At 41.3% G+C, this 16206-nt stretch overlaps 1 protein-coding gene across 1 annotated transcript in view; it reads left to right on the forward strand.

The window, feature by feature from the left end:
- LOC137456940 (receptor-type tyrosine-protein phosphatase mu-like) overlaps nucleotides 1-15292 on the forward strand; it is a 463121-nt gene extending 447829 nt beyond the window's left edge. Inside the window, exons 21-23 of the mRNA XM_068168616.1 lie at nucleotides 3772-3859; nucleotides 12271-12347; nucleotides 15125-15292. Of these exons, the coding sequence (XP_068024717.1) occupies nucleotides 3772-3859; nucleotides 12271-12347; nucleotides 15125-15292 (333 nt within the window). The remainder of the gene's footprint in view (nucleotides 1-3771; nucleotides 3860-12270; nucleotides 12348-15124) is intronic.
- Nucleotides 15293-16206: the final 914 nt, after the last annotated feature.

Below are 16206 nucleotides of genomic sequence, written 5' to 3' on the forward strand. Positions count from 1 at the left end.
TAGCAGAAGGACTGTAAGAAAATGAGAATTCTCTGTACTGTATCTAGCTCCCTGAAATGCAAAATCATGAGGAAGATCATATAATGGTTTGGGTAGGAAGGGACCTTTAAAGGTCATCTAGTCCAACCCTCCTGTAGTCAGCAAGAACATCTACAACTAGTGCAGGTTGTTCAGAGCTACATCCAACCTGACCTGGAATGCTTCCATGGTTGGGACAACTACCATCTCCCTGAGCAACTTGGGCCAGTGTTTAAGATAATCAGGTCAAGTTTTAGACCAGATGAATGATTAGTTTGTTCTACCTTTGGAGTTTTGTTGCTGAAAATTTCCATCTCCGTTTTGCCTTTGACTGTGTTTAATGGCTCACCATCCAGAGTTGTCTGACAATTAAGTGCAAACGTTGGAAGAAACAGAGACATAGGCAATTCCACATGCAGTTCAGTCTGGCTTTTTCCATCCACCCTGAGCTAGGAGTGCTCTGGAGGGTGCATGGGGTGGGGGTGGGGGAAGAGACAAGAGAGACTTGCTTGCTTTAGATGCTGTTGGCAGATATATAATCAAATCATGTTTGATGTCTTTTTGGCAAACAGCCACAATGCTGTAAATTGTAGTAAGATTTATAGAGGGTTCCACTTCTGTATCCTGGCAGGAATCTGTGTTTCTCAGAGCTGTACCAAACAACAGTATGCTATGATTAAGTAGAAACTAATTTATGTTAGTGGGCTTTAAGTTGGAAACCTGCACCCTGGTGAACTTATTAAGAGATAATTCATTTTAGACATTGAATGTGCCTGAGTTCCATTGACTTCAGCATGAGATCAGGGGTTTATTTTGACTTTTATGCTCCTTGATAATGAAAATTGCAGGGATTTGAACAACAACCCGTTTCAGGTGTGATGACAAAGTGCACTAATGGTAGTCCATTTAACAGACTGCTTTATTTGTCTTTAAAACAACTCAGAATGTACTGAGGTCTTGTAGAAGATACAAACTTCCAATGTTTTCCCTGCATAGTTTGGGGTTTGGCCATTTTGATCTGCTGCTACCAGAAAATTAAATCCAGGACCTTCATAACCCTCTTGAGTCAAAAGATTTAATCTGCAAATTATTCATAGTATCATAGTATCATTCAGGGTTGGAAGGGACCACAAGGATCATCTAGTTCCAACCCCCCTGCCATGGGCAGGGACACCCCACACTAGATCAGGCTGGACAGAGCCTCATCCAGCCTGCTCTTAAACACCTCCAGGGACGGGGCCTCGACCACCTCCCTGGACAACCCATTCCAGGGTTTCACCACTCTCATGGTGAAGAACCTCCTCCTCACATCTAGCCTGAATCTCCCCACCTCCAGCTTCATTCCATTCCCCCTAGTCCTATCACTACCTGAGATCTCTGAGAAGTCCTTCCCCAGCCTTCCTGTAGGCCCCCTTCAGATACTGGAAGGCCACAATGAGGTCACCTCGGAGCCTTCTCTTCTCCAGACTGAAGAGCCCCAACTCCTTCAGTCTGCCCTCATAGGAGTGGTGCTCCAGCCCTCTGATCATCCTTGTGGCCCTTCTCTGGACACGCTCCAGCACCTCCACATCCCTCGTGTAATAGGGGCTCCAGAACTGGACACAGTACTCCAGGTGGGGTCTCACCAGGGCTGAGTAGAGGGGGAGGATCACCTCCCTCGACCTGCTAGCCACACTTCTCCTGATGCAGCCCAGGATCTGATTGGCTTTGCAGGCTGCAAGTGCACATTGAGAGCTCATGTCGAGCTTCTTGTCCACCAGCACCCCCAAGTCTCTCTCCTCAGGGCTGCTTTCCAGCCAGTTACTGCCCAGCCTGGATTTGTGCCTGGGATTGCCTCAACCCAGATGCAGGACCCTGCACTTGCTCTTATTGAACTTCATGAGGTTGGCTTGTGCCCACCTCTCCAGCTTGTCAAGGTCCCTCTGGATGGCCTCCCTTCCCTCCAGCGTGTCTGCTGCACCACACAGCTTGGTGTCATCAGCAAACTTGCTGAGGGTGCACTCAATGCCACTGTCCATGTCCCCCACAAAGATGTTGAACAAGACAGGTCCCAGGACTGATCCCTGAGAAATATCAAAATGTGAGTTATGACAGATATTATCCTGACATGGATCCACTGCTTTATTTGTCGAGTAAATATTTTTAACCAAAAAAATAATAATTCAGTACAAAATGTTAAAATGCATCACAATCAAGTGACTTAAAGATACAACATGTATGTGGAGATGCTCTTTTAGACCACAGAATGCACAGGACAGATAGGACATAATAACCTGCTTGTTGCTCTTTTGGTATTTTGTGTGTTTTATTAATGGACAAATATACAGAATCATATAATGGTCTGGGATGGAAGGGACCTCTGAAGGTCATCTTGTCCAACCGCCTCCCCCTGTAAGCAGGAGGATTCCAATCTAGATCAGGCTGCCCAGATTTGTAACACCTTCAGCTTTCTTATATACATTAAATGCATTATTTACAGCAGAGAGTTTGGGTGAATACTAGATCATACTTTTTACACAATCACAATATTTTCATTATCTGACAAAACAATCATCTTGGTGGCATGATAAAAAACCCTACATACATGCCAGTTGAATCCAAATGGGTGTTTTTTAAAGCCTATATAAGTTTAGATCCATGAGGTCATGTGTCAAGAACTACTTGAAGTCTGTGGATACATCAAAAAAAACAGTAACATGTCAGTACAGTCTGTAATTCTGACTCAGATACTGGCACAATTCCAACACTGATGATGAAGGTCTTTCATCTTCATGTCCCTGTGAGATACTTTTTAGTAGGGCCTGTTGAAACAGGACAAGGGGTGATGGTCTTAAACTAAAAGAGAGATTTAGACTAGACAGAAAGGAGAACTTTTCTATGCTAAGGGTGGTGAGACCCTGTCCCAGGTTGCCCAGAGAAGTGGTAGGTGCCCCATCTCTGGAAACAATATAGGTCTGGTTTTATGGAGCTCTGAGCAACATGCTCTAGTTGCAGATGTCCCTGCTGACTGCAGGTAGGTTGGACTAGATGACCTTTAAAGTTCCCTTCCAGCCAAACTCATTCTGTGATACTACTATTTAATGAACTGCATGGAGAAACTGGATAGCAGAAATGAAGATGTTGAAAGAATGCAGCTTTGGAAAGAGTTGTTAGCACTTCACATCCAAATAATTCTTCTTGCTATTACAAAGATAATCTCATATTAAAATGTAGGCAATATATAAAATAGGTAACATCTGGAGCTCTGTACAAAGAGCATTTAAACAGGAGACTCTCCCTGGAGGAAGCACCAGGGAGACGTAATAGAAGCCTCCTGGTACCTGAAGGGGGCCTACAAGAAGAATGGAGAGAGACTGTTTAAAAAGGCCTGGAATGATAGGATAAGGGACAATGGCTTCAAACTAAACCGATTTAGACTGGGTGTTAGGAACAGGTTCTTTACTATGAGGGTGGTGGAACACTGGAATAGGTTGCCCAGGGAGGTGGTTGGGGCCCCGTCCCTGGAGATATTTAAAGTGAGGTTTGACAGGGCTCTGGGCAACCTGATCTAGTTGAGGATGCCCCTGCTGACTGCAGAGGGGGTTGGACTAGATGACCATTCTATGATTCTATGATTTTAACTCAGTAAAAGACTCATTTAAATGTCAGTTCTGCAGCAATACCTGCAAGCACTGTCTGTCTTCTCCTTGGTTTCAGCCATAAGCTAACTGTTGCTAGATGCTTTTCTTAATGCCACTTTCTTTCTATTTTTAGAGTTTCTTTGAAGGACAGTCTGCACCATGGGATTCAGCTAAGAAAGATGAGAACAGAATGAAAAATAGATATGGGAATATCATTGCATGTAAGTGTTGACAACATTATTGTGGACTGTATTAACTTCCTTCCAGAACTAGGTAAGAATGACCACTAGCCTCATGCTAAGATCAGGCTCATGTTCCTTGTCTCCAATTAAGAAAATAAAAGTGAAGGAAGATGTTACTTTTATTTTTTGGGGGGTTGGGTTTTGGTTTTGTTTTGGGTTTTTTTTCTGAGAAGACTGCCAGATTTAATGTGTTTTCTCAACTAGCCTTCTGTATACCTTCCTCTTTGTTGCAAATATTTGGCTGAGGTAGGAGGAAATATTTAACCAGTAATCTATTCTCACAATTTCCAAACTGTTTCTGGTGTCCTAGTGAAAGAGTATCCATGATCACATCTGTACCTTGATAGTGGTTTTTAGATATTGTCCCCTCTCTGGAGATGTTTAAAGCCAGGTTGGACAGGGCCTTGAGCATCCTGGTCTAGCAGATGATAATCCTGCCCATGGCAGAAGGGCTGGAACTAGATGATCTTCAGGATCCCTTCCAACCCAGCCCATTCTATGATCCTATGATATTGTAGGGTGAACAGCACTGATGTTTAAGAATTCTGCTATAACAGTGACAGCTCTCCTGACTTACCCTCTTCATGCCTGGCAGACTCTAAGGAACAAACAGAAAATCCATATGTTTTACTTTAAAATGCCAAGCCTGATAAAGATTGCATGTCCTAATAATCAAATACCTTGAGGAGATGATAATATGACTTGTAAGATTGCAGAACATTGTAGCAAGAGATACTGCACATGAACATGGGGGCAGAAAATCCATCTTCAGTAAAATCATATTCTTATTTACACACTGGTGCTGTTGCACTTAAACAGTCAGTTCCCAGGGATCATCTCTAGGAAGGAATCCCCTCCCTGACTGTTCCTTCAAAATATAAGTTAAAATACAAAATGTATGTGTTTCTATCAACCAGCCAGATAACCATGGAGCAGGTATGAGCAAAGAAATAAAATCATAGACCATAGAATTGCTTTGGCTGAGCAGGATGTTTAAGATCAAGTCCAACCATTGACTCAGTACTGCCAAATCGCCACTAAACCACGTCAGTCAGCACCACGTCTACACGGCTTTTAAATCTCTCCAGGGATAGGGACACCACCACTTCCCTGGGTAGAATATTCCAGGACTAAGGGAAGAAATATTTTCCTATATCCAACCTAAACCTTCCCTGGTGCAACTTGAAGTCCTTTCTTGCTTCATAAAGGAAATGTAGTCTTGTAGGGAAGTGTAGCTATCATGATGGGTTTATCAAGAAGACAAACTAGCTGATATGATTTTGCTTGTTTCCTTCCAAGCAATCTTTAATGTGTTAAGCTTGTTATTCTGTGAGCATGTAGCAATACATTAGATGATTATTATCATTTAAGTAAAAATACTGAAGGCATAAATAAGAATACCAAAAAGTTTTATGTGACTTGATGATCTTGGAGATTTTTTCCAACCATGGTGACTCTATGTGTGATTCTGTATCTTTCCTATGTGAAATTTTATTTCCAGTCCAAGTACACAACAATAGATCTTCTCTTTAGTCTTTAGTGTTAGAAGTCCCCCCCCTTTAATGTCACAAAGTCTCAGAATCACAGAATATATTTGGTTGGAAGAGACCTTCAAGATCATCCAGTCCAGCCTTAAACCCATCACTGCAGTGTGAACACTAAGCCATGTACCTAAACACCAGGTCCACACACTGCTTAAACACCTCCAGGGATGGTGACTCCACCACTGTCCCAGTCAGACCCTTTCAGTGAAGAAATATTTCTTAATGTCCAGCCTAAACCTCCCCTGTGACAGCTTGCATCCATTTCCTCTAGTCCTCTTGACTGCCACTAGGGAGAAGATGTTGGCCCCCTCTTCACTCCAACCTCCCTTCAAGGGAGTCATAGAGAGCCATGAGGCCTTGCCTCAGCCTCCTTTTCTCCAGACTGAACAACCCCAGCGCCCTCAGCCACTCCTCACAGGTCATGTGCTCTAGGCCCTTCACAAGACTCCTCGCATTGTCTTATACTTAGACACCCTTTGGGTGAGGAAAATAGATGATTGTCAGTGCTATATGCATGAGGTAATGAAGTGATAAGTAGCCAAGGGAAAAATAAGGAAAAGTTATTAAATACATAAATCAATGGCAATTACAAGGGATACTGAAGGCTCTCTGAGAGGCCAAATATAACTCTGGTCATTTAGACCTCAACTTGCTTTGAATGTCCTCGGTATTAAGCAAAGAAAGGAGTTGGGTGGTGTTCTTAGCAGTAACACTTCCTATTTATGTGGCTGTGACAACAAAAATAACACCAGTTCAAATTAAAATGCTTTAGTCTTAAAGTCAGTATCTTAAAAGAGAGGCTGAAACTACCCACAGTTTGTCATCTCTTAAATATTTGTATGCAGTGGGGTAGATAGCAGTTTGATTTATGTGGTTTTCTGCTGGATAAATGATCACTTCTCACAGACTATAAGAATATAATTTTAGCAATCAACTTCTGACAACTTGTCCCAAATACTTCTGTATTATACTTGTTTTAAGTGTAAAGTGCTTTCACAGTTGGGCTTGATGGTCTCAAAGGTCTTTTCCAAACAAAACAATTCTAAGATTCTGAGGTTTTAATAAATTGCCCTTTTATGCTGTGCTCAAAGACAAAAATATGATAGCTCAGATGCCATGACTATGGACACATTATAATGAAATGTCTTTTTTTTTTGTCCTATTAAGCTGTTAATGTAATTTTTTTAATCCACTTATCCTCATTGTTTACATTTTCCCCAAGATACTCTTTGTACATTATTGCCTTTGTACACATTATTGTCCTCTGAGGGAACTAAAACAATATCACCAAGTGGCCAGCACTGCAGGAGTTTGTCAGAGTGGCAATATGCTTTACATTCCCCAAGTGTTGTGCATTTAATTGGCTACAAGCATGCTCTACCCACCCCACGAAAGTGGCTTCAGCTCATGAGCCGCTCTATCAACAAGCTCAGTCATGATTACAGCTCAGTCATCCACAGAAGACATGATCTTACTGCACTGAACATGGAAAGCTTTGTGTTCTTAGAATTGTGGAATGGTTTGGGTTGAAAGAGACACTACAAAGGCTGTCATTCCAAAATCCTTGCACTCAGCAGGGACATCTTTGACCAGGTTGCTCAGAGCCCCATCCAACCTGATCTAGAATGGTTCCAGAGATGGAGATTCTACCACTCCTTTGGGCAACCTGGGACAGTGTCACAACCCTCACTTGTAAAACAATTCTTCCTTCTCTCTAGTCTAAATCTCCCTCTTTTAGTTCAAAACCAACACCTTTTGTCCTGTCACAACAGGCTCTGCTAAAAAGTTTGTCCCCATCTTTCCTATGTACATACTTTAACTACTGAAAATCCACAAGGTCTCCCTGGAGTCTTCTTTTCTCCAGGCTGAAAAACCCCAAGTCTCTCAGCCTGGCCTCAGAAGAGAGGTTCCAGCCCCCCAATCATTGTTGTGACTGTCACTGGCCCCACTCAAATAGTTCCATGATTCCAGAGATGGACTCAGCGCTGCAGGTGGGGTCTGAGCAGAGTGAAGCAGATGGGCAGAATCCCCTCCCTCCACCTGCTGTGTGTACTGCTGGGGATGCAGCCCAGCACAGAGTTTGTTTCTGGGGTGTGAACACACATTGGCACCTCATGCCAAGCTTTTCACTCAGCAGTACTCCCAAGTTCTGCTCCTCGGGGCTGCTCTCAATCCTTTCATCCTCCTTGTATTGATACTGCAGATTGCCATGCCCCAGGTGTAGGACCTTGCTCTTGGCCTTGCTGAGCTGCCTGAGTTTCACACAAGCCTACTTCTTAATCTTGTCCAGGTCCCTCTGGATTGCATTCCAAACATAGGTGTGAGTGTGTTTTCTCATTAGGAACTAAAACTGGCATGAACCAACTAAATGAGTCATTTTTTAGCTATGAAAAAATCTGTTTCTGTCATAAATACATAGAGTTATGCATAGATTTTGGTAGAATAGAATCTATCAATTTTTCCTCAGGAGAGTTCTGGAAGTAATTTTGGAATGGGAGGGGTTCTGTATTTAGGTAAAAGTGTAACTCAGTATTGACTAAATGAGAAGGTACTATTGATCACAGCTCTTAAAAACAGCTAAAGATTTTAGGTGAGGCAGCAAGGCACGTCCCAAGAAAGGGTCATTGGCCAGACATGTTAATCAGCCAGCTACTCATGGGGCTCATTAAAGATCACAGTCTGTGGGCTGGCATATACATGCTGCAGTTAATGCTTATATTCATCAACTGTTACCATTTTCTACAAAGGCAAATAGATTCTAACATAATTTGAAAGCTTGAGTGATCAGTGCAAAGTTAAGTTTGATCTCCTAATAGAAGGGTATCAAAATAGCAATTACCTGGAAAAGAAAGAGTTTAAAAGCTGCAAAAATTGTCAAAAGCAACTGAAGTATAAAGGGGAAAAATATCCTCAAATTCTAGAGAATTAACCTAGAATCTATTTAAGAGTCAAAATATGGCAGTAGTGGGTTAATGGCTGGATATCATGACCTTAAAGTCCTTTTCCAACCAAAATGCTGTGTTGGAGGAATATGTGGCTTGTGTACCACTTAGGTTTAAATCTACTTGACATAAGCGCAGGGATAGACACAAAAACATTTAATTTTGTCAATTAAATATTCTTTTTTCAAATTAAGAAGTGTTGCCATTCAGTGAGGAGTTAAGTGGCATTGTCAAAGCAATAAAAAAGGGGCATCACTGCAAGTAAATGGGTATTGAACAGTCCATTACCTCCAGAATTCCCTGAAATAGAGAATGAAGTGCCAGAAAGGACGCATAGGAAAAGCAAAAAAGGTGAGATGATCGTTCAAAGTTGTAGGTATGATATAACTTACCTAGTGTTGCCCAGTCTGAAGCAAAAAATCTTGCAATGAAAGAATGGAGTAAATTAAAAAAAACCACATCAAAACACAAAGAAAGGCAAAGAAAAGATAACACTGAATATCATTCAATTGCACAAACCTAAAATAAGTAATAGGAACTGCTACTTTTAAAACGTTCCTCAGTGGGCAATTGAAGTTTGTTTTGCTCAGTATGGAACACATTTCTGGGCTGAATCCAAGAATCATAGAATCATGGAATCACAGAATCATAGAATCATGGAATCATGGAATCATGGAATCATATAGAATCTTAGAATGCTCCAGGCTGGAAGGGACCTCCGAAGGTCATGCAGTCTGAACTCCCCACTGTCAGCAGGGACATCCTCAACTAGATCAGGCTTCTCAGGAACTCCTTGAGCCTCGCCTTGAATATCTCCAAGCAAGGGGCCTCAACCACCTCCCTGGGCAACCTGTTCTGGTTTTCCACCACCATCATAGTAAAGAACTTAAGCAAAGAGCACCACAGTACTTGGATGAGCACAGTATGGTGGGGACAGACCAGCATGGGTTATGTGGGTTATGTAATACATCTCTATACATTTTTAATCCTGGAAAAATGAATTAAGAGGCTGAAAAGGTTATCCCGATGAACACTATGGGTATGAGTATTCCAACACATTTGAAAAAACTCATTCTTGAAGACTGTTGGATAGAATTGTCACAAGAAAATGGCAAAGAGCTATGTGGAACTAATTCATCTTGATTTACTGTATTTGGATTAAAACTGTGCCCTTTCCATCTCCTAAGGGAATCCCAGGGAAGAAAATCACAGAATAACAGAATGGTAGGGTATGGAAGGGACCTCTGGAGGTCTAGTCCAAGTCCCCTGCGATAGCAGGGTCACCCACAGCAGGTTGCCCAGGATCACATCTAGGCAGGTTTGGAATCTCTCAAGGGAAGGAGACGCCACAATCTCTTTGGGCAGCCTGTTCCAGGGCTTTGGCACCCTCACAGCAAAGAAGTTTTTTCCTCAGTTTTAGGTGGAACTTCCTGTGTTCAGATTGTTCTCTTTGCCCCTTGTCCCATCACTGGACATCACTAAAATCGGTCTGGCCTCATCCTCTTGTCCCCCACCCTTTATATATTGCTGATCATTGAGAAGATCTCCCCTCAGTCTGCTCTTCTCCAGGCTAAACAGCCCCAGGTCTCCCACCCTCTCTTCATGAAGCTCTGAAATTTCTAGTCCCTGAGACCTGGAGCATAAAAGACTGTGAGATAAAGACTTTGCCTCTTCCTTTCTTACTCAGCCACTTGAAAACCTCTTGACTTGTAATCCCAAACCAATATTATTGTAAGAACCACTTGCCCTGTCCTTCCTCTCCCATAATGTGGGCCAATATTATATTACTGAGGATGAGGTCAGGTTTTTAAGCCACTTGATGTTCTTTCATCCATTCATTATTTTTTAGGAGTTAAGGTTGCTTGGGTTTTTTAGAACATGGGTGGCAAGTTTCAAGCATTCTAATGCTTATTTACATTTACAACAGAATAATGACAGTAACAAATGTTTATAAGCACTTGCAAGTAATATTAACTCAGCTAGCAAGCAGCATTCAAACACAATAATATACAGGTATCTAATTAGCAGGAGTAACTTGTAAATGATGCAGCAGTGAAGTGGCTGTTTACCATCTCTCTATCCTTGAGATCATGCCCTCAATTTGTTTCAACAACTTGTGCAACATGGTAGAAAAGCCATTGCATTTTGTTAGTTTTGAACCAAGAGAATCAAGAGGAGTACATAAAGTCTCAAAAAAAAACAATAAAAAAGAATCAGCTTCATTAGCATGCAGAGATTCATTTTGGGGGCACATTTAGAATCATAGAATTATTAACTTGGAGAATACCTGAAAGATCAAGAAGTTCTATACAGAGAGAGTGATTGGCCATGGGAATGGGAATGCCTGGGGAGGTGGTGGAGTTACCATCATTGGAGGTGTTCAGGAGGAGACTTGATGGGGTGCTTGGTGCCATGGTTTAGTTGTTTAGGTGGGTTACATTGGTTGATGGGTTGGATGCGATGATCTTGAAGGTCTCTTCCAACCTGGTCTATTCTATTCTATTCTATTCTATTCTTAGTCCAACCCTCAACCCAATATCACAGTCTCAAGCTGCGCCAGGGGAGGTTTAGACTCAAGGTGAGGAGGAAGTTCTTCACCGAGCGAGTCATTTGTCATTGGAACAGGTTGCCCAGGGAGGTGGTTGAGTGATCGACCCTGGAGGCGTTCAAGGGGAGATTGGACGTGGCACTTGGTGCCACATGGGGTCTGTGTTGATAGGTTGGACTCGATGATCCTCGAGGTCCTTTCCAACCTAAGTGATACTGTGATACTGTGATACTGTGATCACCATGACCACTAAACCAGTGCCTGAAGTGCCATGTCTACACACTTTTTGAACACCTCCAGGCATGGTGACTTCACATCCCTGGGCTAGCCTCCAGCACTTCTGAGTCACTGCTGTGGTATCATAAAGGAAATGAGGCAGCTGACAAGAAATTAATTCATGCTGTAGTGGTTTGGACTGGAATTTGGAAAACAGAGCTGGAAAATGTTTACATCTTCCTGGGTAGATATGGATGGCCACAGTGGAGCAAAATTCAGTGACAAAGCCATTATCTGACAGCTTGGGTTTCATCATCACTTCATTTTGCTTTCTCCCTTGATGAAAGCATAATGAGCTTCCTTCACAAAGTGTGACGTGGCAGTTTTGTCTTGTAGAATGACTTTGGCTTATTTTGAGTAGTGGCAGCAGCATTTCCCAATGGCTAAACATTTGCCAACATAATGCTATTTATTTTATTGACAAAAGGCGGGGAGGTGGGGGAAGTGTCAAGGCAAAAAATCCCCACGTGATTACAATGGATTTCACATTAGAAATATTAAGGTGCTCAGGCTGAAAATCAGAAGGGATTTGAAGCTTCTGAATGACTGAAATGAGGATTAAGTGTAGATACGATGTTTTTGCAGGCAACATGGTGAAAGGTCTATAGAGTAAGTCTTCTGAGGAGCGGCTGAGGAAACTGGGAATAGGAGACTGAGGGAAAATATCATTGCTGCCTACGATTCCATGAAAGGATGTTGCAGTGAGGTGGTGGCTGATCTATTCTCCTTAGTATGAGGTGACAGAGAGAGAGGAAATGGCCTGAAATTGCACTAAGGGAGGTTTAGACTGGGTATTAGGCAAAATTTCTTTACTGAAAGGGTGTTGGAATAGGTTGCCCAGGGAGGTGATGGAGTCACCATCCCTAGAGGTGTTCAGGAAATGTGTGGACATGGCACTTCTGGACATGGTTTAGTGGCCATAGCGGTCTTATGTTGATGGTTGAACTCAATGACCCTAAAGGCCTTTTCCAACCAAAACAATTCTACTATTCTATGACTTCATAGTATTTTGATGAAAGCTTTGTACTGGATGTGTTATTAATGTTTTTTCTTTTTTTCTCTCCATTTTTCTTGTTCCAGATGATCACTCTCGAGTAAGGTTGCAGCCCATTGAAGGAGAAACGAGTTCAGATTACATCAATGGGAATTATATTGATGTGAGTATACTGCTGAAATCAACAAACCTAACATTGTGTTCGGTCAGAGAGGCAGCTCTTCTTATTCTCACATTATTCATAATTTTTAATAGATATCACAGCTAATATCAGCTGCTAAACATTGTTGGTAGGTGTTATCTTTGGAAGCCAGGTGCACACTGAAGTGGGGTGGGAGGGAAGGAGAAAAGAGCCTCAAAGATTTTGTCAATCTCCAAATGAAAGGAGCCTCTCCTCCAACTGCCATTAGACTGAAACCTTGCCAGCACCACTGTGTGGCTACTTTGACTACTGGCGCTTCTATGGGCTAACAAAATGTTATTTTCACTTTCTGTCAACAGCTTGGCATCACTCCACATTTAAAAGAAAGCTGTTTGCATATTAATGTGACAAAACTCTGTAATGCCTAATGCAGAGATTTGCAATCTCTTGTCATCTCTGCACTTTTAAGTCGCCTTCAAAGTATATTCTGCAGCTGTTAACCAGTAGTTCTAATGCAAGCAAGACATTTCATTAAATATGTAGGCTGTTTAATTATTGAAGGTGGCTTCTTTGTTCATCCTGCAGTGTGTTAACTTAATGTTTTACATTAGAATAAATTCTTTAAGAGACAAGGTTGTTTTGGTTGACAGAATGAACTCGAAAGTAGAATTGGAAATCATTAGAAAGTCAATAGTATCTAAAGCCAGATAGGCAAAGGTAATAATCTTACTGTTTACATGAAGTGCTGGATGTTAGGCTATGGAAAACAAGTGTTTCTTCATAGCAAACTGTGCCTGATAAAGCTTTCTTGTTCAGATGTAGTCTTTAAAAAATGGCGTCACAGTTTGCAGTTTAGGCTTAATCACCAGTATGAAATAGGAACATAACTGATGTTTTTCTCACTGAGGAGCTAGATCTATACAAGAAGAGTAGGTACCTCTGTTGCAACAACCTGAGTTGTAACATTCTGAAGAGATCTCCTTCCATTGATTTTTATCAGCATGTTCAAGAACCATTCAGTTACTTTCAAATTTCTGTTCGGTCCCTTGCTGTTAGAAAGAATAACACATGCACCAAGAGGTAAAGGCACATATGGATATACACTTAGTTACATATCCCTCTAAACTCTGAATGGAATAATCACTCATGAAAGGAATGAGGGAGTTCATATTGTGAACCTAGATTTGAATTTGCTTTCGCACTTTCTCTAGCACTGAGGATTGTTCTCAGGTTTAGGCTCTATTTTGTGTCAGATTTTGACCTGATTCCAAATTACCAAAAGATGTGAAGAATAAGGATTTGGGCCATGAAGTCTGATTTAATATGATACCTATATGAGATAGCTACACAGCAGTGTGTGATTTTTTTTTTCCCTTATGGAAGTACAGGAGAATGGAGAGGTTGTGGTCCTAAAAGAAACAATGTCTGAGAAACAATGTCTGTCTCCCCTTCATCTTCAACAGTGGAGGACTGAAGACATGTTCCAATGACAGCTCTACCACAAAACACAACATTTTTTGTTTGTAGTCTTCCTAGTCAGGTTTCCATTACAAATACATGGGTTTCTACTACAGAAGCAGCTGCAGTTTTACTCTGGCATGCAGTTACTAGCCCAGTTGGCAGAATAAACATGTTCATAAGGGATGTCACCATCACAGAAACTAGGATATTTTCTTGGATAAATGAGAGAGGAAAAATGGTTATGCTGTATGGTTTTCCCATGTGGATTTTTCACTGGGAAACATAATTGCTTGATCCCAGCTACTGAGGATTTTAGATAACACATAGCAGGGGGAAAAAAAATCAACTCAGTGACTATCTGAACACTTCTTGTTTTATAGACTCCCCAGTGTTATTTCAGTGCCATGCAAAGGAATCAATTCTGCAATTCTTTTTGTTCTTCTTGTAATACTCAAGGTATCCTCAGCAGTTTTGGCTCTTTCCCAACTTGTATCACTTGCTCTTCTACAAAGAAATTGTAATGGCATGCAAGCCACAGCTCTGAGTGCTTCCTATTGATGACTGGCAACCATTATTAAAAGATTAACATTTACAGAACTGAGTTTATCAACATACTAGTGTATGATCTAAACTTTCAATGATGCTTCCATCACATCAGAAACTCAAATACTGTAAAACTTGCATTGTTCCCTATCAGCAGCCCATTCAATGCTGCAAAGAATCCTTAGGGTATTCATCTTTATTGCATGGACAACTTAAGTTGCTCTTGTCATCAGAGAAAAAACAGAATTGGTGTATTTTCTTCCTATAGATGTCAACAAATGTATTTACACCAAGCCATTTAGTCAAAGATTTCACCCTTTTTACTGTTTAGAAATAATAAACAAATCACAGTGGACAGAGTGAGCATCTCCCCCACCCTTCTGGATGCAAACCCAGCATTCTTTAGCTGTTAAAAAAACGGATTGGCTTTGCATTCAATAGCTAGGAGGTATAGCTCAGCTTTCATGAGCATCTGATGCCATTACCTCCAAGTGCTAGAGAGGGTTTCACGCTGTTCATTTGCAGCAAAGCCAACAAGGGACTGAAAGAACATATTACTGCTGTCCCCTAATGTACAGGGCTGCAACTTAAGTATCTTGCAGAAAACACATTTGGTCTTTGTTCTGCTTCTCCTTTGCACTTCCCTCACTGTAAAGAACTTTTTAATCTAATACATTATCTCTATCATAGTGCTTTTTACTGAATAATACTTCAAATGAAATTTTACAGTTTATATTACTTATATATGTGTGTTGTTTTTTTGTTTTGGTTTGGTTTTTTTCAATTTCTTTTAGGGTTACCATAGACCAAATCACTACATTGCTACACAAGGTAAGTTTATTACCCTTTCTTGTTGGTTATATGAGGCTAAAAGGTTTTGTCACTTGGATTACACTTTATACTCTTCAATATGGGTTCTTGCCACAGTCAATATCCAGGCCAGAGCAGGCTCAATCACTTAGGTATAAAGGACCAAACTGAATTATTATCTGATTTCCTGGTATGTCAACTAAGCCATCCTTTACCTTTGTGCTCAACTAGGTTTTGAGTCAAAAAAAAAGCAAAATATATGCTTTTTGGCAGAGGTTACTCAATGTGTTGTTACTCCTGAAAGATAGAAATAAGTTGTGGTAGAAATAAACATTCAGAAAAAAATGTTCAGAGATGTGTCATGAAAATGGATGTTAATTGCTCAATGGTAATCAGGCATCAGGTCCTTAAAATACAAAACACTTCAGTTAACAAACTTTAATAGAGGACCCAAAGACACTACACTTGCAAAAGGATCTAGAGAGACAATTCTACAGCCCATCATTTAAAAGTTGGCTCATGCACAACACCCTAATCAATTGTCAACAGCCTAATTAATATCCATTTTGAATTGTCCTTAAATACCTTATCTGCCCATTCTGATACATTCTTATTTATTTTGTTTGGTCAAGTTCAGAACATAAGGGATGGGAAAGATCACAGAATCACAGAATAGTCAGGGTTGGAAGGAACCTCAAAGATCATCCAGTTCCAACCTCCCTGCCATGGGCAGGGACACCCTCACACTAGATCAAGTTGCTCAGAGCCCCATCCAGCCTGGCCTTAAAAACCTCCAGGCATGGGGCTTCCACCACCTCCCTGGGCATCGTGTTCCACTGTCTCACCACCCTCATGCCAAAGAACTTCTTCCTAACATCCAATCTGAATCTATCCACTCCTAGTTTTGTCCTATTCCCCCTAGTCCTCTGTGCATCCTGAGTGTTCTGGGACTGCGTCATCATAATATTGAGCAATATTCCAGTATCCTGGCCACACTTCAGTAGCACACATGTGGAAATTTGATTATTCCTCCACTGTTTGGAGGGAAGCTTCTCTGTAACAAGTA

This window comes from Melanerpes formicivorus, unplaced genomic scaffold (assembly GCF_026170545.1).
Source record: "Melanerpes formicivorus ecotype bairdi unplaced genomic scaffold, bMelFor1.0.p_v2 SCAF_143, whole genome shotgun sequence".
NCBI classification, from domain to species: Eukaryota; Metazoa; Chordata; class Aves; order Piciformes; family Picidae; genus Melanerpes; species Melanerpes formicivorus.